We start from the raw sequence: 25,311 nt of genomic DNA on the forward strand, positions 1-25,311 counted from the left end.
AATTTAAATTTTTAGAAAATGTTTTTATTTATTTTTGAGACAGAGAGAGACAGAGCATGAGCAGGGGAGGGGCAGAGAGAGAGGGAGACACAGAATCTGAAGCAGGCTCCAGGCTCTGAGCTGTTAGCACAGAGCCCAACGCAGGGCTCAAACTCCTGGACTATGAGATCATGACCTGAGCTGAAGTCAGATGCTTAACTGACTGAGCCACCCAGGGGTCCCAAAAACCTGTATAATTTAAGATGTATTATCACACGCATAGAAAAATAAGGCACTGATAATAAATATAAAATCATAAATAGATCCCAAATATGCTTACTTAGTATATGACAAAGGGGGTATTTCAAATCATTAGAGAAAGTATGGATGGTATAACGGGGTAGTCCTTGGAAGAAAGATAAAATGAGATCTGTATCTCACATGATAACAAGAACAAACTACAAATGGATTAAGGATCTAAATGTTAAAAATGAAGCCATGCAAGTATCAGAAGGTAACATGGGTGAATTCTTCTCCAAATTCAATATAAAGTAAGCCTTTCTAACTATGTTTCAAAAGCCTAAGATAATAAAAGGTTGATATATTTGGCTCACTTAAAATAAAAATATTTGTATGTCTAAAAAATCCCATAGAAATAAAGTCAAAAGATAACACACAGTGGAAGAATATATTTGTATCATATACCACAAAGGATTGATATCTCTAATATATATGGGACATAGGATCAAAAACCTGATGGGAAAAGGGGAAAAGGACACGGAAGTGTTCCTAAAGGCCAATACTCTAACAACTTGAGCAATAAAAATAATGATATTATTGTATAATGATTCTAAGAATAAAACTTAAATATACATTAGTCCATACAAATATACATTAAAAATTGAATAAATAAATGGTGATGAAGGATAGATATTCCTTTAAGGATAACTGCAATTAAAAAATATAAAAGGAAACAAGCAAATAGAAAACCACTATTAGGTAAATACCACAGTCATAACTGTCTCAGACAAGATCCACGGATGAATGTTCAAACAAATAGGCACGAATTTTTAGAGAAGGAAAATATTTGTAGAGTCACAAAATACCTCCCCCAAGATAATTATTTACAACAAGAAGAAATAACTTGTAACTTCGTTATGGCGGGGAAATTCAGTATATATACCCTCAGCCAATTTATCAAGGTTAAGATCACAAATAAGACATCAACAACATGAACCCCAACGATACGACGCATTGAAAAGGACCCATCACCTCCGTGGTATTCTTGGCAAAAATGCATAGCCACATTCTAATCATACGAAAACATCAGACAGGTTGAAAAAAGGAGAGGATTCTACAAAACAACTGTCTAGTAAGTTTAAAAAGGTGTCAAGGCCATGAGACAAGGAAAGACGAAGGAGCTATCCTAGAAAGGGGACGACTACAAAGACAGGATAGCAAAGTACAATGTGTTATCCCAGACTGGCTCCTGGAACAGGGAAGGAGCATTACCAAGAGAACTGATGAAAATGAAATAAGGTCAGTAATTTCATTAAAGGTATTACAGCAACGTTATTTCCTGGTTTTGATAATAGTACTGTGGTTACATAAGATGTTAACGAAAGAAAGATGAAAGGTCTCTCAGAATTCTACGCACTATTTGTGCAGTTCTTCTGTAAGTCTGAAGTGCAATATGGAGAAGTTTTGAAAAAACAATTCAGTGTTACCAGGGGTCAGGGAGTAGGTGAAAGGACTGACTATAGCCAGGGGCACAAGAGAACATTTTTGGATGATAAAAAAAAAAAAAAAAAAAAAACGTTCTATATCGTGCTGTGTTTGGAGTCACACGACAGTATTCAGTTGTCAAAACTGAATTATGCACGTGGATTGGTGAAATTTGGTTTTATGTAAATTACACCTGACTCCAGCAGACAAGAAAAGAATTCCAAATGGAAGTATCATCTTTAAAAAGAAAAAAAAAAAAAAAAAAGGTTGGCTTGCAATCCCAACAGAAGCAGCTAGGAGCAGAATGGAGAAATAGCAAATAAGATTGTATACGCTCTTACCAGATTAATTAACTGTGTGTGTACCACATCTTCTACCAAAACTGCTGTTTCATGAAGAGGCCTCCTAGCATCACCTAAAGAAAACCTGTAAAAAAAAAAAAAGAAAAAAAAAGAAAGAGATTAAGCAAACCAATACTAAGTAAGGACTGTAAAACTAAGAAAATACAAAAGTGAAAGATATTTATTATAATAATGTTAATAAAGTACAAATTGTTCTATCAAACAACAGAGTGGATGTGCAATGTTCTATTGACAAAGAACTGCATTTCTCCCACACAAGCTACAACTTGTAAAATGCAGTGTTATCTATGATTTCTTGATTTGTGTAGGATATTGGAAGATATTAACCACTACTTCATAATACTGGCAACCAGAAAATCATGTTACTATATCCAAAGTACTAATACAGTAACATAGTAACAGCTATTTAGAAAAATTATAAAAGCAGGTAATGGAATTAGGCAAGTAATGTAATTAAAATGAAAGTTGCTTAGAAAAATGTATATAAATGCCATAATATATTATTTCTAATTATACATAAGCAGATTATCAAGAATGGGTTACTGATCTTAAAAGTCCTTTTCTCAACTTTCATATGGTGGGCCAGATATGCAGAGAATCCCTTCCCGGTGAAGAACATTTGAAAAGGCGCAATACTGTGTTAATGACTTTAACCAGCAGTGTAGGAGATAAAACAGAATGCTGGCAAGATGATAAAATACAGTTCCACTGGGAGAGCCCTGGAGCCAAAGTTTATTCTGAAGGCAACTAATGTCATAATGGCCCATAATCTGGATTTCATTTAATACAGTATTCAAAAAATAGGACCCCAAGCAAGGCAGGAGGTCAGTTTGAGGGACCTAATATGAAGTTGGTGATAGTCGTATGTGTGAACAAAGCAAATACTTACTCCACAGAAGGCATTTTGCCTATCTCACCTGAGGCTATGAGTAAAAGAACAAAAAAATAGAGTGCTGGCATGAGGAGAGATAAATGGAATAGAATAGAGAGCCCAGAAGTAAAACCTTACATTTTATACAACTGATTTTCAGTAAGGGTGCCAGGAACACCCAATTTGGAAAGGACAGTCTTTTCAACAAGTGATGCAGGGAAACAAGATCTCTACACGGAAACAATGACGTTGGATTCTTACCTTGTACCATATATAAAAATAAACTTGAAATAGGTCAAAGACCTAAATTAAAAAGCTAGAACTACAAAACTCTTAAACCAGGGGGCAATCTTCATGGCCTTGGATTTGGCAAGGGTTTCATAACTATGACACCAAAATAACAGGCAACAAAAGAAAAGATAAATATATTGGAATTCATCACAATTACAAACCATCAAAGGACAAGACAGGGAAAAGACCACCCAGAGAATGGGAAAAAATATTTGAAAATCATAGATCAAATAACCAGAATATATTTTAAAAACTCCTATAACACAACAATAGAGAAAAAAAGAATCCCAGTTTTAAAATGGGCGAGAGACTTGAATCAATATGTCTCTAACGTAAACATACGTACAGCCAATAACCAGTGAAAAGATCCTCAGTATCATTAGTCATTAGAGAAATGCAAATGAAAATCACACTGAGAAGCTACCTGACACCCAGAAGGGCATTTCTACCATCAACAAAACAGAAAGTGTTGGCTAGGTTATAGAGAAACCGAAAACGTTGTACATTGCTGGAGGGAAGGCTAAACAGTACAGCCACTGTGGAAAAGAGTTGCGTGGTTTCAGAAAACATTAAGCACAGGATTAGCATATGACCTAGCAATTCCACTCCTGGGTGTATACCTCAAAAAGCAGAAAACAGAGATTGAAACAAGTACGTGTATACCAGCAATCGCAGCTGCATTATTCACAATCATCAACAGGTAGAAACAACTGAAGTGTCCATCAAGAAATGAATAAACAAAATGTTGTAATTACACACAACGAAATATCATTCAACAATAAAAGGGAAAGAAGCTCTGATACATGCTCTTACACGAATAAAGTTTAAAAACACTGTGCTAATTGAATAAGCCAGACAAAAAAGGACAACTATTGTATGTTGCCACCTGTACGGGTCATCTGGAATAAGAAAATTCATAGAAACAGAAAGCAGAATAGAAGACACAGGGGGACTGGAGAGTATTTGCTTAATGTGTGGAGAGTTTCTGTCTGGGATGATAAAAACTTCTGTACAATAAACAGTGATGATGGTAGCACAACACTGTGAATGTATTTAAAACTTAAAAATAGTTAAAGTGGCAAATTTTATGTTTTATATTTTATCACAGTGATTAATATGGATGAAAAATAATAAAGAGTGGAGAGATGCAACTATAAATGTAATTAGCGATTCGAACAGATCTGAGGAAATTACCCATAATACATCATGGATAATAACAGAATATCATGATCAGTATTACGCCAAATATGTCGATACTGAGGTGAAATGGATAAATTCCACTCCCCCCGCCAAAAAAAATACAAATGGCCAAAGTGACTCAAGAAGAAATAAAAAACCTGAATAGTTTTATAAATGTGGAAGAAACTGAATCGGCAGTAAAAAAATCCAAACCTAAGCAAAACCAAAACACACAAAAACATAACAGCCTTACCATTGTACCAAACACGCAAAGAATCAATTATTCTAATTTGATACAACTTTTCAAGAGAACAGAGTGAGACAAATACTCCCTAACTCATTTATTGAGGCTAATATACCCTGGGTATCAAAACTAGAAAAAAAAATGAAAGAAAATAAAATTACACATAAATTTTACTCATGTACATAAACAGAAAATAAATAAATGAAAGGCATGAATAACACAAAAGGTGGAATGAGAGGGAATTCACTTTCTCTACTACTCTGCACCTATGACCTCATGAGAGCTCCATATGATCGGTTAGCAGGAAAAAAGAAGACTCGGGTCCTGGTTTACAAGTCCCGCATGATATACAGGCATCTCCCAGAAGTGAACTGTAGTTCCGTAGCACTGCAGTCCCATGGTGAAACCTCCCTGACAGACAGTGGTGAAGGGAAATCCTCCCAATCGGAAAACCATTCAACAGTGCGCCTAGTTGTTCCTTTGATTTGAAAGGACAAATTATATAGTGATTCATGGGCTATGGCCAATGCTTGGCTAAATAAATGGGAAAGGACACGGAAGGAACATGATTAGAAAATTCATGAGAAGGAAATGTGGCAAAGAGGCAAGTAGCTAAGATTTCTCTGAACAAGAAAAAAAGTGAAGATATCGGAGTCCCATGAGAATACTCATGGGCAACCTCAGCAAAGGAGAATTTTAATGATCAATGGATACTATCAGCCTTTTGCCCCAGTCACCCTGTCATCATTCAATGGGCCCATGAACCCAGTGGCCATGGTGGGAGGGGTGGAGGATACGCAGGACCCAGTAACATGGATTTCCACTAACCAGTGCCATCGCTGTTACAACCCCTGCTGAGTGCCTATCTGTTGGCAGCAAAATCAACACTGAGTTTCCAAAATGGCACCACTCCCCAAGGTGACCAGTCATTTCCCTTGCAACACGTTGATTATATCAGACCACTTCCATCATGAAAATGAAAGGGTATGGTTCTTACCAGAATAGACATTTCCTCTGAATATGGATTTGCTGTCCCTACACGCAATGCCACTGCCAAAACTACCATCTGTGGATGAATAGAATGCCTGTCTGTTGTCATGGTATTCCATACAGCATGGTTCGTGACCAAAAAACTCACTTCACAGCAAAAGCAGTGGCGCACTGGGCCCATGCTCATACAGTTCACTACTCTTAACATGTTCCCCACCATCATGAGGTAGCTGGTTTGACAGAATGGTGGAATGGCCTTTTGAAGATCCAGTTACAGTGCCAGCTAGGTGACAATATCTTGTAGAGCTGGGGCCAGGGTCTCCAGAACATTTATATATCCTGTGAATCAACATCCCATATATGGTGCTGTTTTCACCCACAAACTGGACTCACAAATCCAGGAATCAAGGGGTGGAATGGTAGTGGCAGCACTCATTATCACCCCTGAAGACCCACTAGCAAAATTTTGCTTCTAGTTCCCATGGCCTTATGATTTGCTGGCCTACAAGTCTTCTGGAGAGGGAGGGATGCTTTCACATTTATTCCACTGACACAACAATTATTCCATTGAAATAAGACTTAAGACTGCCATTCAGTCACTTCAGATTGCTCATGCTTCTGAATCAACAAGCAAAGAGGGAGTTACTGTGCTGGCTGGGGTGAGTGATGTTGACTACCAAGTGGAGACTGGACTGGTCTGCCACAGTGGAGGTAAGGACATGTCTGGAGTACAGGAGATCCCTTAAGCCACCTCTTAGTGTTACCATGCCCTGTGATTAAAGTCAATGGAAAACTACAGCAACCCAATCCAGGAAAGACTATTAATGGCCCAGATCCTTTGGGAATGAAGGTTTGGGTCATTCCACCAGACAAAAAACCACAACCAGCTGAGGTGGTAGCTGAAGGCTAAGGGAATACAGAAGGGGTAGTGGCAAAAAGGTAGTTACTAATACCAACTATCCACATGACCAGTGACAAAAGCAAGTGTTGCAATCATCATGAATATGTCCTCCTTATTTTGTTATGAATATGTTTGTGTGTGTGTGTGTGTGTGTGTGTGTGTGTGTGTGAGGTAAATATTGTTTCTCTCCCTCTCTTATTCCCTTATCATGTAACATAAAATGTATTGAATTAATAGCATAATATTTATTAATTTCACATCACAGAATTTAAGTTAGGGATATTAAGAAGAAGGGTAAACATCACTTAAGGGCTTAACCTCATCTTCTGGGAAACGGGTAATGCATTTTCAATTGTACACTGGATAATCGTATGACGTTAGGCAAAATTATGACCTTGTTATTGCCTTTATTTGGAGATTAAGAATAGTTTAAAGAGATGTAAATGGGTGCCGAGTGGACATGGGTGATGGTTAATTTTATGCCTTAACCTTATTGGGCTGTGGGGTGCCCAAGTATTTGATTAAGCATTAACCTGGGGGTGCCTGGGTGGCTCAGTTGGTTAAACATCCAACTCTTGATTTTGGCTCAGGTCATGATTTCATGGTTCATGAGATCAAGCCGTGTGCGGAGCTCTACGCTCTTGGAATTCTCTCTCTCCTTCTCTGCCCCTCGCCTGCGTGCATGCTCTCTCTTTCAAAATATACAAACATTAAAAAACAATAACAAAACAATCTGGATAAGTCTGTGAAAGTATTTCTTTCTTTCTTTCTTTCTTTCTTTCTTTCTTTCTTTCTTTCTTTCTTTCTTTCTTTTCTTTCTTTCTTTGTAAGTCTATGTATATTGAAAGAGAGTCAGAGAGAATGTGGGAGGGGCAGAGAGAGAGATAAAGAGAAATAAAGAGAATCCCAACCAGGTTCCACATCACCAGCACGGAGCCCAATGTGGGGCTTGAATTCACCAATGATGAAATCATGACCTGAGCTGAAACCAAGAGCCAGACACTTAACCAACTGAGCCACTCAGGCATCCTGTGTGAAAGTATTCTTTTTTTTAAGTTTATTTTTATTTATTTTTTGAGAGAGATATAGAGAGCAAGTGAGGGATGGGCAGAGAGTGAGGGAGACAGAATCCCAAGCAGGCTCCGCACCATTAGCACAGAGACCGATGTGGGCCTCGAACTCATGAACCGTGAGATCATGACTTGAGCAGAAGTGAAAAGATAAACACTTAATCAAATGAGCCACACAGGCAACCCTGAAAGTACTTCTAAATGAGATTAATTGAGTAAGGCAAATTGCCCTCTCCAATATGAGTGGAACAAAAGAACAAAAGGCAGAGTAAGGGAGAAATAGTCCCTCTGCCTATCTTCAAGCTAGGACATCAGTATTCCACACTGCCTTTGAACTCAGACTGGGACTTACACCATCAGCTCTATGGCTTTTCAGGTTTTCATACTGTTTATTCCCCTGTCTCCATTTTTCTTTTTAAATTTCACAATGTACATCTTTGTACCTTGTATTTCATTAACAACTTATTGTAACTGTAGTTATTTTTACTACTTACGTTTTTAGCCTTCACACTAGATGCATAAATGATTTGCTCAACACCATTAAAACATCTGAGTACTATGAATTTAACCAGTGGAGTCTGTTTGTTAATTTATTTTCCAGTTACTACTTAGCATCCTTTCATTTCAGTTTCAAGGAGTCCCTTAACATTTCTTATAAGGCTAGTCTCGTGGTTATGAACTCCTTCAGCTTTTGCTAGTCTATGAAAATCTGTATTTCTCCTCCAATTCATAAGGACAACTTTGTCAGGTAGACTATTCTTGGCTGCCAATTGTTTGCTTCCAGCGCTTTGAATATATCATGCCACTCTCTTCTGGACTACAAAGTTTCTGCTGAAAAGTCTGCTGGAAGTCTTGTGGGGAGTCCTTCATATGTAACAAGCTGGTTTTCTCTTGTTGCTTTTAAGATTTTCTCCTTGTCTTTAACCTTTGACACTTTAATTATATGTGTCTCAGTGTGGGTCTCTTTGGATTCATCTGATTTGGAACTCTGTGAGAATCCTGAATCTGGAAGCCTGTTTCTTTCCCCTGGTTATGAAAATTTTCAGTCATTATTTCTTCAAATAAGCTGTCTATCCCCTTTCTCTCTCTCTCCTCCTTCTGAGACCCTATAATGCAAATATTGGTCCACTTGATGGTGTCTTTTAAGTCCCTTAAACTATCTTTACTCTTTTTAATTCTTTTTTTTTTTGCAACTCTCATTGGATGAATTCCACTGTTCTGTCTTCAATTCACTGATCCTTTCTTTGGTTTCATCTAGTCTGCTGTTATACCCCTCTTTTGAAATTTTCAGTTCAGTTATTGTATTCTTCAACTCTGATTTGTTTGGTATTTTTTTACATTTTCTCTTTGTCAAAATTTTCACTGTATTCATGCATTGTTCTCCTGATTTCAGTGAGCATCTTTATGACCATTATTTTGAACTCTTTATCAGGTAAATCACCTCACTTTCTTGAGTTTTATCTTATATTTTTGTTTGGAACATATCTGTTCCTCATTTCCTTCACTCTCTGTGTTGATTTATGTGCATTAGATAAAACAGCCACTTCTTCCAGTCTTTTTTTTATGAGAAAAAAATTTTATGGCACAAGAACAGACACTCAGATCAACGGAACAGAATAGAGAACCCAGAAATGGACCCACAAACGTATGGCCAACTAATCTTCAACAAAGCAGGAAAGAATATCCAATGGCACAAAGACAGTCTCTTCAGCAAGTGGTGCTGGGAAAACTGGACAGCGACATGCAGAAGAATGAACCTGAACCACTTTCTTACACCATACACAAAAATAAACTCAAAATGGATGAAAGACCTAAATGTATGACAGAAAGCCATCAAAATCCTCGAGAAGAAAGCAGGCAAAAACCTCTTTGATCTTGGCCACAGCAACTTCTTACTCAACACGTCTCCAGAGGCAAGGGAAACAAAAGCAAAAACGAACTACTAGGACCTCATCAAAATAAAAAGCTTCTGCACAGCAAAGGAAACAGTCAGCAAAACTAAAAGGCAACCGACAGAATGGGAGAAGATATTTGCAAATGACATATCAGATAAAGGGTTAGTATCCAAAATCTATAAAGAACTTATGAAATTCAACATCCAAAAAACAAATAATCCTGTGAAGAAAAGGGCAAAAGACATGAATAGACACTTCTCCAAAGAAGACATCCAGATGGCCGACACATGAAAATATGCTCAACGTCATTCATCATCAGGGATATACAAATCAAAACCACAAAGAGATACCACCTCACACCTGTCAGAATGGCTCACATTAACAACTCAAGCAATGACAGATGTTGGCGAGGATGCGGAGAAAGAGGATCTCTTTGGCACTGCTGGTGGGAATGCAAACTGGTGCAGCCACTCTGGAAAACAGTATGGAGGTTCCTCAAAAAATTAAAAATAGAACTACCCTACGACCCAGCAATTGCACTACCAGGTATTTATCCATGGGATACAGGTGTGCTGTTCTGAAGGGACACATGCACTCCAATGTTTACAGCAGCACTATCAACAATAGCCAAAATATGGAAAGAGCCCAAATGTCCATCGATGGATGAATGATAAAGATGTGGTATATACATACAATGGAGTATTACTCAGCAATCAAAAAGAATGAAATCTTGCCATTTGCTACGTGGATGGAACTGGAGGGTATTATGCTAAGTGAAGTTAGTCAGAGAAAGACAAATATATGACTTCACTCATATGAGGACCTCAGGAGACAAAACACATGAACATAAGGGAAGGGAAACAAAACTAATATAATAACAGGGAGGGGGACAAAGCATAAGAGACTCATAAATATGGAGAACAAACAGAGGGTTACTGGAGGGGTTGTGGGAGGGGGAATGGGCTAAATCGGTAGGGGCATTGAGGAATCTACTCCTAAAATCATTGTTGCACTATACGCTAACTAATTTGGATATAAATTTAAAAAACAAAATTAAAAAAAAAGTTTATGTTTATTTTTGAAGAGGGGAAGGAGGGGCAGACAGAGAAGGAGACACAGAATCCAAAGCAGGCTCCAGGCTTTGAGCTGTCAGCACAGAGCCTGATGTGGGGCTCGAACTCACAGACCATGAAATCACGACCAGAGCCAAAATCAGATGCTTAACCGACTGAGCCACCAGGCGGCCCTCTCCCAGTCTTGACTGAATAGTCTTGTGTAGGAGATGAACATTATCACTTAGCCCTAGTTCTTGGTCATCTCTCTAGACTTAACCTTCTTTGTTCTTAGAGACTCATAGTAACTGAGGGTGTGCCAAGAACTATCAGTGTCCCACAGGAGAAGATCTCAGCACATAGATTTAGGCTGATTGGAAGCAGGACCCCAAGGCAGGATCTTTAAAGTGTGCAAACAAGCTTCCCTTAGGGAATGAGCGGGAGATGAGTATTTCTCTCCGTTCCCTCTGTGCTGAGCCCTGGAATGATAGTTGGTTCAAAAGTGTTTCTTTGCTTGCTATAGTCCCAAGGAACCAGTAACTCAAGCTCTGTTGGCCGCCACTGCCAGATCAAGAGATGTGTCCCCTGGACGGGGGCTGCAAAAGCCAGGGTACCACACGTGTGTAAAAGCTCTTCTGAGGGTGATGCTCTTGTCCTGGAATTGGTCAGAGAGAGAATGCAGAGGCTTCCCCAATCTGTGGAGAGGTTCATTAATCAGCCCCTAGATACATGCCAACTTAGCCTGACCTTTCATTGATAGTTTTTAAGATATGCAATAGGCCTCTTTCAGGAAAGACTGGGAGGTGGGCATTTCTAACTGCTGTCTCTGTGCTGACCCCCGGGAGAAAAGCCAATTAAAAACTTTCTTTTGGGCTGGCCCGCTGACACCAAAGCCAGTGTGTCCTCTAGATGGCAGTCACAAAAGTTAGATTAGCAGATGTGTGCATGAGGTCCTTTCATGGAGACACTGAACCATAGTAGGGCAGAGGGAATCCTGGAGACCTATGCTAAGTTAGAAGCCTGGCCTTCAGGCTTCAGTTTTTTCCGCCAAGGTTTATTGAGAAGTAATTGACATATATCACTGTGTAAGTGGAAGGTGTCTGATTTACACATATTGTGAAACAATTACTGCAATAGATTCAGTTAACATCCATCATCTCATATATATACAAAAGAGGAAAGAAAAAATTTTTCTTTGTGATGAGAACTTTAGAAACTACTGTTAACAACTTTCTTCCAGAACACACAGCAGCGTCAGCTATGATCATCATGTTGTACGTTACATCCCTAGTACTGATTTATCTTATAACTGGAAGTTTGTACCATGACCACCTTCCTCCAATTCCCCTGCCCCTCACCCCCTACCTCTGGCACTTATAAATTTTATCCCTTTTTCTATGATTTGGTGGGGTTTTCGTTTTTGTTTCTGCTTTAGATTCCACATATGTACGTGATCATATGATATTTGTCTCTCTATCTGACTTATTTCACTTAGCATAATGCATTTGAGGCCCACCCATGTTGTCACAAATGGTAGGATTTTCTAATTTTTTATGGTTCAATAATATTCCAACATGTGTGGATACATATACATATATGTGTATACATACATGTGTGTACGTATGTATGTATCTATTTATCTCTATGTTTATTCATTCATCCATCGATGGACAGGTTGTTTCCATGTCTTGGCCATTTTACATAATGCTTTCATGAACATGGTGAAGGTATTTTTCAAGCTAGTGTTTCTGTTTCCTCAGGATATATATATATATGTTGAAACCCCAACACCAACGCACAAGTGTTCCCATTTTCTCCACATCCATACCAGCACTTGTTGTCTTTTTTCATGATGGCCATTCTAACAGGCATGAGGTGATACCTCATTGAAGTTTTGATTTCCATTTCCTTAATGATAGTAACACTGAAGATGCTCAGTGCCTGCGGTGCCTGTGGACCATCTGTATATCTTCTTTATATATTTATTTAGTTTTTTTTTAATGTTTATTTACTTATTTTGAGAGACAGCATGAGTGGGGGTGGGGGGAGAGGCACAGAGACAGAGAGGAGATGGAGAATCCCAAGCAGGCTCTGCACCGTTAGAGCAGAGCCCAGTGAGAGGCTCAATCTCACAAACTGTGAGATCATGACCTGAGCCAAAATCAAGAGTTGGACGCTCAACCAACTGAGCCACCCAGGCGCCCCATATATATCTTCTTTAGATAAATGTCTGGTCAGGTCCTTTGCCCATCTAAGGTAATATTTGTTTTTTTGGATGTTGAGTTATAGGAGCGCTTTATATACTTTGCATATTAACCCCTTATCAGATACATGATTTGCAAAAAAAAAAAAAAAATTTTTTTTCCATTGCCACAAGCTGTCATTTCTTTTGCTGAATGGAAGTTTGTTTGTTTGTTTGCTATACATCCAGCTTGGGGTTTTTTTTTTTGACTTTGCTGTCTGTGCTTTAGGTGTGATTTCCAAAAACTCATGACCAAGACCCATGTCAAAAAGCTTTTCGACTGTTTTAAGAGTTTCAGGTCTTACATTATGTCCACAAGCCACTTAGAGATAATTTTTGTGAGTGGTGTAAGACAGGGGTCAAGTGTCATTCTTTTAACATGTGTATATCCAGTTTTCCCAGTGCCACTTATTGAAGAGATCGCCTTTTTTCCATTGAGTATTCTTGGCTCCCTTGTCAAATATTAGTTGGCCTTATAAGCTTGGCTGCAGGCTGCAGCTTTTAAGAATGCAAATGGGCACCTTTCAAGGAAAGGCTGGGAGACAGGCATTCCTGTCTGCTGCCTCTGAGCTGAGCCCTGGTGGGGGACAGCCAAGGTAAGTCCCTGGGACAGTTGGCAATCCTGCCATGGACTGTTCCTTTCTTTGCTATCGTCTTGTGGACTTAGTGGACAAAACCCCATTGGCTTTCAGAGTTAGGTGTTGTGGCAGCTTGTCCTTCAGGTGAAAGTCCTAAAAGTTGGGGCACTGGGTATTGGGTCCAAATATTCTGCTGCTTAGAGAGAAAGAAGCTAGGAGTTCTGGGTTCCTACCTGATTGTATGTCACGGTGCCAGGATGGAGTTTATGGTGAGTATATCTTACCCTTTCCTATTTCAAATTGAATTCTTTTTTTTTTTTTTTTTTTTTTTTTTGGTCATTTGCTTGATACATAGGAATTGCTTAGCTAGTTTCTGGACTTGTTCAAAGGGAATTTTTCTGTGTATGGTTGTAGACTTGGTGTGTTGATGGAAGGAGGTTAGTTTAGGAGGCTCCTATGTCACCACCTTGGACTGGAATCTTGGAATTCTCAGGCTTTCTACTGAAACTAAAATTTACACCACTGGCTTTTCCGTAGCTCATGTCTGTGGACTCAGACTGTAACTTACACTATCAGCTCTCCTGCTCCTAAGCTACTTGGACGTGGACTAGAACTATACCAATGGCACTCCTGGGTCTCTAGCTTGGTGACTGCAGATCCTAGGACTTCTCAGCTTCCATAATTGTGTAGTCAATTCCCTTATAATACATCATTTTGATACAAATACACTTATGCTGAAAACAGGAAAATATACCCAGCAAGGCAAGAGTGAAACATAAATCTATTAATGATAATAATAATTAACTGCTTAATTTTAATAGAGAAAAACCATATAAGCATCTCAATAGATACAGGAAAATAACAACCAATCATGACCAGAATTTTAGTAAACGTGGGTTAAAAGGCATTTTCTTTGATCTGATTGGGAGAATCTACCCAAAAACGTATGGGAAACAATATACTCAGACACAGTCATCCTCTTTGAAGTTCAGACCAGTAAAAAGACTCCTCGTATCCCACTTTTATACAGCTTTCCCCTGCGTTTCAAAAGGTCACAATACACCACTCTGCTTTTACAAAAGACCTATCTTAGTACCCATTTGTGCTAAGAGAAATCCAAAGAAGATCTTTGAGTTCATGCCAAAAGGTAAAAAAGTAAAAATCGTGTTCAGCATTTGGTTTGCAGTAGCTGTCACACAGGCAGTGCCCACCCCAAGCGGCGAGAGTGAGGCCATCAAGCTCTTTCCCGGGGAGCTATACTTGGCCCCTCAGCATGGAGCTGCCTAGCTTGGAACTGTGTCCACGAGCATCTGTGCTTTATCTGGACTTATTTTGTAAGTTCATTAGTAAGATGTGTTCTGAGGCATTAGAAAAGCCTAAGTGAGGTTATTTTTGGGGTCTGGGAACACTAAAAAAGTTTTCCATATGAATTAATGGTAATTGCGTCTCACTTTAGGCCACTTTGGCTTAGGAAGGTTTCAGGGGAACGCTCTATTTTTGGGTAGTGGGGTGAAACTTGTAACACTTAAGATCATAGCCAGAACATTCAGACAAGAAAAGGTTTAAACCACATATAGATTGCAAAAGAATAAACTAAATCACTCTATTCACACATAATGTGAGTATCGACGCAGAAACCAAAACGAATTGGAAGACAAATTATTTGAATAGATAAAGGAAGTTATTGAACATGTTTTCCAATAATAAGATCAAGCCACAAATATCATCACCACCAAGGCAAAATGAACTCCTAAGAACAGACAGCAGATGGTGTTTACCAGAGGTTAGGGGTGAGGGAAATGGGGAGATGTTGCTCAAAGTGTATAAACTTCTAGTTACAAGATGAATAAGTTCTAATCAAAGCATAGTGATTACAGTTAATAACATTGTATTTTACACTCAAAAGTTGCCAAGAGAGTAAATCTTAAATGCTCTCACCACAAAAGAGAGGTAATTATGTGATGTAATGGAGGTGTTAGCTAAAGGTAAGGTGGTAATCATTTTGCAATAAATAAGTGTATCAGATCAGCATGTTGTGTCCCTGAAACTTACACATTATATGTCATTACATCTCGATAAAGCTAGGGAAAAAAGCAAAGGTAGGAAACACAATTAAAAAGAAATATAAACTGGTTCTTAACTGTACATGAAAGAGCCAAGAGCCAAGAACAGTCAGGACACTTTTGAAGTGGAAGGATATGTCCTACCAGGCTTATTATAAAGCTATAAAGTGTTGTTGGTACAAGGACAAATAAACCAACAAAACAGAAAGGTAATACAAAGCCCACATTAGAGAGTAAACGCCACAGTGGCAAAAATCTTGTTATGTTCACTGACATGTTCGGTATTTAGTTCTTTGGAATGCCTTAACGAAGTTCCCCTTCCATTACTTAAATCACTTCAAATCTCACTACGGCAAAAGTACAAAGTTATCAACATGAAATAACGGACTCAAAGATACAATAAATTCAAGTCACATCTCTAGTAAAAAGAACACCTTACTTGTATTAGCATACTTCTTGTGTTAATCTACATAAAATGTACAAATAATTAGCAAATTTTACCTCAAAAAAAGTTACAATTTGTCTACTTACAATAGTCTTCATTAGCATACACTTAGAAACTACCTAAAACATGGAACGTATGTAAAACTAAGGGCAGGATTTGGGGGATATGCTGTTTTACTTTTCAAGGCTGTTCGTACTGCAGCTGTATTTCTACAGTTTTTCTCACATTACTTCTGCCCAAGTTTTTTCCACACACGGAAAGCTAGACATTGTTCTAGTGAGTTCTGGAAAACAGCAATGAAAATCACTATATCTAGCCACAGTCATTCCCTTTTCACTCTGCAATGTATACAGTATTTTTAAGTCCCTCAAGGACAAAATCCAAGTGACTGACACCTCTAAAAATCTTCTGCTTTTTTTCTTTTCTTTTCCATGAATGACCTACCTTACTATTTACTGATGTCTTGACTGACTTGTCTGGGGTCTAGTTCCAACAAAGTCTGATACTCCATTGCTTCACACACTGCCTCGATGCCCTTACTAACACCAGTACTGACAGACCAGCCGCCACCAAACGTGTTTCAGGAGACTGTCCTAAAAAGGCTGTCTCTGCTCTGGTCCCCTGCAGTGACTATAACACGCGAGCCTCCATTTTAGGGAGGGCTGTAACTTTGAGAACTATGGTCACAGCAAGTTGGAGGCTAGAGCAATCCTGGCAGACTCTGCCTAACGATGATGGTGGCAGAGTCGCTCACAGCCTACCTTGTCACCCAAACAAGACTGGTCTGATTCAATTCCAGGATCAGATGCCTCCTCAGTGAGCACGACGGCAGCTAACTGTGCAATTCCCTTGTCAAGTGCAAAATGGAAGTATGAAACAGGCAAGATTCTTTATGATCTTTTCGTGATTATTACACTCCTTATGACGTACACTTGTACTCAGATATAGGAGGGTGTGTGCTGAACAAAACCATGGGGTATGGCTTCCAAAGGATGCAGAACTTAACATTAAACCTTTCAGTATTTTTGTTATGTGTATGCACAAAACAGTCGACAATTGGGGGCTATCCTTTAAAAAGACATTAAAGTGTGTGTGTATATATATATATATTATGTATATGTGTATATATATAATATGTATATATTATGTATATGTATATATATAATATGTATATATTATGTATACATATATGTATATATTATGTGTGTGTGTATATATATATATATATATATATATATATATAAAGTATATAAAATAAAATAGAAAAAAGAACTTGTTTCAGAGACACTTCCAAAACACAGAAAACAAAATTTTAAAACTATACACTGAGTATTACTATGGTCATTATGTGTTTTGAAAAAACAAACTCTAGTTCAGTAGGTTTTAACTTTAGTTTTAAAAAGAAGTGGTGGGGGGGGGAAAGGAAGCTAGGTGCCGGATATTTGCTATCTTACTCTATGTTGAGCCCCTACTTGACAGTTTTTGTTAGTAATTCATGCCAAGATGCTTCCCAAGTGTGTAGTGACATGCTTCCGGTGACTCTGTAAATTCTAAATTATTATTCATTTACTAAAATCTTTTGCTAACCTCCAGATCCTATGTAAATGTATGTATCTGATTATGTACCCTTGGACCCATAGTCCTTACATCCACTTACCCCCTAAAGTGAAAGGCAATCAACCCTAAATTCTTTTAATGTTTTAAGATAAACTTTCTGAGCAAGCACATACAGTATGTAATACTGCTTTTTAAGTTATACAAATATATATTAGTATAAAACAAATTTCAAAGAAGGTAAAAGGAAAACAAAAAGTATTTTTAAAATAAGTATTATTTATTGATATGAGAAAACTTTTTTACTTTGATTAAAATATATGTATAATTTGGGTGCCTGGGTGGCTCAGTCAGTTGAGCGCCCGACCCTTGGTTTCAGCTCAGGTCATGATCTCACAGTTTGTGAGCTCGAGCCCCACATTGGGCTCTGCAAGGAGAGAACAGAGCCTGCTTGGGATTCTGTCTCTCTCTCCCTCTCTCTCTCTCTCTCTGCCCCTACCCCAGTTTACACACTCTCTCTCTCTCCCTGTCTCTCGATAAGAATAAACTTAAAAAAATTTTTTTAAATATATGTATAAATGGAAATATGTATTAGCTTTATGAACACTACCAGTTTCCCCAGGACTAATGGATTTCCCAATTATTCTCTATCAAATAAATTAGCTTAATTAATGCTAAAAGGTCACAACATACTTTTTACAAAAAAAAAAAAAAAAAGACAAGCCACAAGTTACTTAAAAAAAAAATTTTTATGTTTATTCATTTTTGAAAGAGAGAGAGAGACAAGCACAAGCAGGGGTGGGGCAGAGGGGGCGGACACAGAATCCAAAGCAGGCTCCAGGCTCTGAGCTGTCAGCACAGAGCCCGACCCAGGGCTTGAACTCACAAACCGCGAGATCATGACCTGAGCCAAAGTTGGACGCTCAACCGACTGAGCCACCCAGGAGTCCCTGAAGTGACTTTTTAAAAAGAGAATGAATGAGGGGCGCCTGGGTGGCTCAGTCAGATGAGTGTCCGTCCGGCTCTTGGTTTCAGCTCAAGTCATGATTTCACAGTTTGAGTTCGAGCCCCCCATCAGGCTCCATGCTGATAGTGCAGAGCCTGCTTGGAATTCTCTCTCTCTCCTCTCTCTCTGCCCCTCCCCTGCCCGATGCTCTCTGTCTCTCCCCCAGATTAAATAAAAAAAATAAATAAAAAGAATGAATAATGAACAAAATGTATATATTTGCTTTCAATTACCCTAATTATTTCAGCTCTAGGGTCCTAAAAGCGAAACAAACAGCACATGGGGGAATCTATCCCTTCATTTGGAGATAATGCTTTTCCGTGCATGAAGCTGAGGACTAAGTTTAGGACAGTCAGAGAAGGAGCAGCAGCTACCCAGCTGAATCTCCCTGAAGTCACGGCTCGCACTCAGAAGAAACAGCACCTGCTGAATAAGGGGCCTGAGATGTGAGCCCAGAAAAACAGTTACAGATCATATGGTGTGTATCAAACTAAGAAGATTACAGTAATTGCAGAAGAAGTCCCACTACATCCTGGCCATTAGCTACAAAGAAGAGGAAGTCAGTTATGATGAAAAGAAATTAGCCTGGGAGTCTGACAGCCTGGTTCTCGTTGATACTCTGCCATGAAGGAGTACCGTGACCTTGGGCAAGTTACTTTTCTGGATGCCTCACTTCCTCCACAATGAAAGAAGGGGACCGGATTAGATGATCATAAAGGTGCCCTTTGAGATATTTGATTTTGGTGCCGGAAAGCAGCTATAAACCTTAAATTCTAAAAGCTTACTTCTTCAAGAATTACTAAGAAATTATATTTTAAGAAAATCACTTTTATAAGAAAATTTCTGTAAGAAAATTAAATCTGCCTCAATTGAGTAAATTGGGTAAAAATCATGAAATGAAGAAGACGGAAATTTTTTAAATGGGTAGCATAGAAAGGATTAAGGGAATACAGCCAATTGTTGGAAGGGCAATAAGGCTACAACCTATTCCTTTAGGTGGAAACAGTTTCCAAGAAATATCTCATTGCCTCCTAAGGAAATTGAAGGGGGAAAAAAAAAAAAAAGCCCAAAACACTAAGTAGCGTTTGTATTTAAGAATATCATCAGAGTATTTTATATTATACTTTTTCAGTATATTTAACACAATCCAATTTTGGGTCTAAAATATTTGTTTTTGTTTTTTTTTAAACGTTTATTTAATTTTGAGACAGAGAGAGACAGAGCATGAACAGGGGAGGGGCAGAGACAGAGGGAGACACAGAATCCGAAACAGGCTCTAGGCTCTGAGCTGTCAGCACAGAGCCTGATGTGGGGCTCGAACTCACGGACCGTGAGATCATGACCTGAGCCGAAGTTGGATGCTCAACCGACTGAGCCACCCAGGCGCCCCTAAAATATTTGTTTTCAAATATTCAAGTCCTGATGAAGAACATAATGGAAGGACTGAAAAGATGTTAATCAAAGGGACTGTTTCATTTAAAAGACCCTTTCCCAACATATACGTGTACTAAGTCATCTCACTGTACACTTTAGATGTCTTAGGATTTCACTGGTTAATTGGGCCTCAGTGAAACTGGGGGTGGGGCACGGGGAAGAGGGTCTGAAAAAGAAACCGAGGAGGCAAACACCTATGACAGAGAGCCTGCTACGCCAGGGCTGGAGAACACCAGGCCCACGAGCAGATCTGCTCATCAAGTACCCAGAACCAAACATAAAAGAAAGGACAAAGAGACGTTTCTTAACTGCCCTGTGTGCGTCTTCTTGGATGCTGAGTTACTTTCAGTACTTACCACTGGCTACAAACTCTAATGTGGTTAAATTATTCTGGATGCTGTGGTTAAGTAATTGCTGTGGTCTTGGGAGCTACTTTTTTTTTTTTTTTTTTTTTTTACTTCTGATTTTTTGGACGTTTCTCTACCTCAGGTAATTGACATGACTTTGGAATGGACACTGTGTGACTACTGCTTGGTGTGAGAAGGCCCTGGGTGACTTTCTGTCCCCAAAAGAAAGTTTCCTTTTTCCCTTCAAACCACTTATTTGATTACACTGTTATAGGGTAGGTATTACCATAATACCCAGGAATTTCTCCTAGCTGGAATTAGAGCAAAGAGCAGGCTGCAAGCCTAACACACACTCTCGTCAGCTAACCCGGCATTAGACGGCACATGCAAACACAGACATCATGCGGGTTATGTCATTCTGAGCCAATATTTGTCGAGACTGATTTACTCACCGTCCAAAGCGGGGGAAAAGTGCAGATGTTTGACCACGAGCAGTCATTTAAGGCAATCAGACAATCATAAACACATGCAAATTATCCTTACTCGTCAATTTTTAATACATCTAACCTTCCTAACTCTATGATTTTATCTACCTGTTTTCCAAAGAAAGAAATGAGTTCACTTAACAGGGGCTCTGAGAAAGACAAACTAATAAGTAAATTAAAATATCAAATAAATACTTAAGATGACAGTTTTTCTAGCAGTGAGTTTTCTCCTTGCTTGCTTCAATTTTCAACATTGATTTCCCCATCCCCCATACTATAGCATATATTCACATATCACTTAATTTTATTATTTTTTATTTTTTATGAGAGAGAGAGGGAGGGAGGGAGGGAAGGAGGGAGGGAGAGAGAGAGAGAGAGAGAGAAAGAGAGAGAGAGCACGCACACACATGGGGGAGGGGCAAAGAGAGAGAATCCTAAGCAGGCTCCTTGCTGTCAGTGCAGAGCCTGATACAGGGTTCAATCCCAGCACCATGAGATCATTACCTGAGCTGAAATCAAGAGTCAAATGCTTAACAGACTGAGCCACCCAGGTGCCCCATCCCATATATCATTTAAGTGAACTTTGAGAATATTGTTAAAATTTTATAAAACTCCAGGAAACAACTATAAATATTTGGAGATATAAAAAACGATTATAAAATTATCATATATGATGTAAAATTTATAATATCAATTTGAAAAAAAATATAGATATGCTAACTATATCTGTATAAAGTAAAACAAAAATAGGGGCGCCTGGGTGGCTCGGTCGGTTAAGCATCCGACTTCAGCTCAGGTCACGATCTCGCGGTCCGTGAGTTCGAGCCCCGTGTCGGGCTCTGGGCTGATGGCTCAGAGCCTGGAGCCTACTTCCGATTCTGTATCCCTCTCTCTCTGCCCTTCCCCATTCATGCTCTGTCTCTCTCTATCTCAAAAATAAATAAACGTTAAAAAAAATTAAAAAAAAATAATAAAGTAAAACAAAAATCAAGTTTAGAAAAAGTAAACCTTTCAATCACCTATATGAATTGATTACTCCACCAATATTTACTGAGTGCCTAGCACGTGTCAGGCCCTGTTCTCGTTGCTTAGACTACATCAAAGGACAAAAGAGATTAAAAAAAAAAATAAGTAGGGTTTGTATTCCAATGAGTAAAAGATACAAGTAACAATATACATAACAAATTGCAAAATAAAAGATTTGCATATTAAAAAGATGACATAGAAAAAAAGAAAACACAGAACCAGAAAATGGGAAGCGTGGGGTAGGAGAAAGGAGGAAGTGTGAAATATTAAAATGGACATTTATTAATTTTTCATTTTTTACTCGAAAGAAGTGGCTTTTAAGAAATGGGAGTGTGAGAAGACAAATTAGAAAACTGTGAAAATCAAAGACTCACCCAGGAAAGCTAATCTAGAATTATCAGAGCACAAGGTACGGAATGCACATCTGAGAACGTTCACAAAAACAAGAGTATCTATATATATTTCTTCAGTCAATTCAAGAGCAAGTTCTCTCATATGCCCCATATATTTTTAAGAAGTTCTGTATTTGAGTATAGTTGACACACAATGTTACGTTAGTTTCAGGAGTACAACACGGTGATTCAAGATCTCTGTATAGATTATGCTGTGCTCCCCACCATGTAGCTACTACCTGTTCCCATACAACGCTATTGCAACACCAATGACTATATTCCCTATGCTGTGCTTTTACTCCCATGCCTTCTGCATTCCATAAACCGGAAGCTTGTATCTTCCACTCATATATCTTACGCTCCTGAGAAGCAGATACCCGAAGTTCAAACTCCGATCAAACAGCAGCATAGTTATAAGCACTCCTTGCTAGAGGGACATGAAAGGTAATGAATGAGAAGTACACCGATCACTGCACGTTAGGTCAGGGAAACCCCCAATAGATTAGTCGTTTCATCTTGTTTTAAAAAGAAGGAAAATAAAGGTCAGAGAGGTTAAATAGCCAGTTCAGGGTCACAAATCCACCTAGAGGCAAAAGGTAGGCCTTTTATTTCATCCAGAACTCTTTCTCCCATACCATGTTAAATGTGCAAAAAGTGTAACAAATTAGACAAATTAACCTAAATGACCATTTATCAAAGATTAAGAGCAACAAAATAATATAAAGGGAACCTGGTTCAATTACTTTGCACAACTAAGTAATTTTTCAAGGCTTTTAGAGAGATGCATAATAACTTCAAGAAAGTTATTTTGGTCCCTTAGGCCCCGAAAATATTTAATAATATAAGGATTCTATCTTATTACTGCTGAAATTTAACAGTCAAAAATTAACATTCTATAACATAGGATATAGACACACTATAATCACAAATTTCACCCAAATTTTCAAGCATATTTCATGGACTGGGAATCAGAGATTCAAGAAAGTTAAGAGATTTGCCCATGGCGTTAACAAATAGCAAACTTCACAATTACATGCTGTGATGTGAGACAGTCACTTAAAGATAGGAGAATTTGTACTATACAGATACTTAGAAATCAGCAAAATGGATAAACATGTACCAGCACCTCCCAAATTGATAGTGTCCAGAAAAAGGTATTCTGTAGTTACATGTATTTAGGAAATGTCTGATATTTTGTTCTTCTCTAGATTTGTAACACATTATATGAAACACTCTAAGAAATTCTGCAGGAAAGTTTTCAATGTATTTACTGTGCACGTAATCATTTTTCTAAGCCCACTTAGTTACACAGCGTTGAAAATCAATTCAAGAAACACTGACCTAAGCAAAACAAACAAACAAAAAATTCCAATGTGATTTAAGAAATTCAGTGATGGGATTTTTTTTAATTTTTTTAAATGTTTATTTTTGAGAGAGAAGAGAGAGCAACAGAGAGACAGAGCGCAAGCAGGGGAGGGGCAGAAAGAGAGGGAGACACAGAATCCGAGGCAGGCTCCAGGCTCTGAGCTGTCAGCACAGAGCCTGATGGGGGGCTCGAACTCATGAACCGTGAGATCATGACCTGAGCCGAAGCTGGATGGATGCTTAACCGACTAGCCACCCAGGCACCCCAAGTGACAGGATTTTAAATGAGCTGCAGCCCAAAGTGTTAGAACTTCAAAGTTTTCCAGTTTTAAACAATGAGATGATGCTAGTGGAAATAATAAAATAACCAAATAACTGGTTAGATTTTTTTTTTAATTCCTTACTCAATCACCCAATATTTACTGTGGGTCTCTATCATGTCAGGCACTGAATTTTACACTAGCTGAGAGTTTCTAAAGTTCCCACAAAGTAAGGATTCTTCTGTAGCTATGGTAAGCAGCCACGAGAAGTATTAAAACTTGTCAGGGGATCATCTAATAATGGCAGCTCCTCACTTGTGAAAGCTAAATCAAGAACAGACTGCCTCCAGAAGACTTGCCTCTCAGTGCCACCAACCAACCCACAACAGTCCCATCCGGGTAACCTCTCTTCTACAGACGATGTCAACTCCAGAACAGCACCAATCCCTGAACTCCACTGCTTCCTGAAAACTCTGCGTAAGACCAGCTGTCTTCCACCAGCCCATGCCTTTCCTTTAGGATAAGAAGCGACATGAACAGTTTTGTCTTCTTGAAGCACTGAATGATGGCCTCACTACAGTTTTACACAGCCTCTGGGGAAGTCTGCTCTCACAACCCCGTGTACTTGACCCTCCTCCTGCCTTTTTTCCCCTCTTCACTTTCTGTTTTGAAAGATTCCAAATCAACAGAAATATTGAAATAACAGTACAATGGACACCTATATACCCTTCACTTAGAATCACCAACTGTTAGTATCTGGGCACATCTGCTTTCCCTCAAAATTATACATGCGTGCGCGCACACACACACACGCACACACACACACAATTTATGTACATACAAACACACATACACAAACATATATACCTGCATGTTTATCTGTATCTATTTTTCTTTGAACAGCAAATATTTTTTTGAGTGCTTTACAGGGGCCTGGCATACTTAGATGAATTATATCATTTAAACTACTTCAAAAACCCCACCGCCCCGTATCACTATGCCTGTCCCTCCCCATCTTAGACAGCTGTTCCTTTATAGTAAAGTGAAATTCTGTTTGTTAACTTCCACACTGGGCTTAGTTTTGCCACCTAGACCTAAATGACATCTATCTTTTACATAACAGGCCTTCAAAAGCCTGAAGAAAACTTGCTTAAAAACTTTTATACAATTTGACATATAATTTATACGCCATAAAATCCACATGCTTCAGGTGTACAATTCAGTGGGTTTAAAAATAATTTTTTTTAAACATTTATTATTGAGAGACAGTGAGAGATAGAGCATGAGCATGGGAGGGGCAGAGAGAGACGGAGACACAGAATCTGAAGCAGTCTCCAGGCTCTGAGCTGTCAGCACAGATGCGGGGCTCAACGCGGGGCTCGAACTCACAAACCGTGAGATCATGACCTGAGCTGAAGTCGGACGCTTAACCGACTGAGCCACCCAGGCGCCCCACAATTCAATGGTTTTTAGTCCATTTAAAGAGCTGTCTCACCATCACCACAATGAAGTTTTAGAACATTTCCATTATTCCAAAAAGATGCTTCATGCCTAT

General features: G+C 38.7%; 1 protein-coding gene across 1 annotated transcript in view; it reads right to left on the bottom strand.

Annotated features, from left to right (window-relative positions):
* The window catches only part of SUPT3H (SPT3 homolog, SAGA and STAGA complex component), a 540,189-nt gene that overhangs the window by 253,186 nt on the left and 261,692 nt on the right, over positions 1-25,311 (bottom strand). The window contains exon 3 of the mRNA XM_043591577.1: positions 2,046-2,130. Within this exon, the coding sequence (XP_043447512.1) occupies positions 2,046-2,130 (85 nt within the window). The remainder of the gene's footprint in view (positions 1-2,045; positions 2,131-25,311) is intronic.

Source organism: Prionailurus bengalensis, chromosome B2, assembly GCF_016509475.1.
Source record: "Prionailurus bengalensis isolate Pbe53 chromosome B2, Fcat_Pben_1.1_paternal_pri, whole genome shotgun sequence".
NCBI lineage: Eukaryota > Metazoa > Chordata > Mammalia > Carnivora > Felidae > Prionailurus > Prionailurus bengalensis.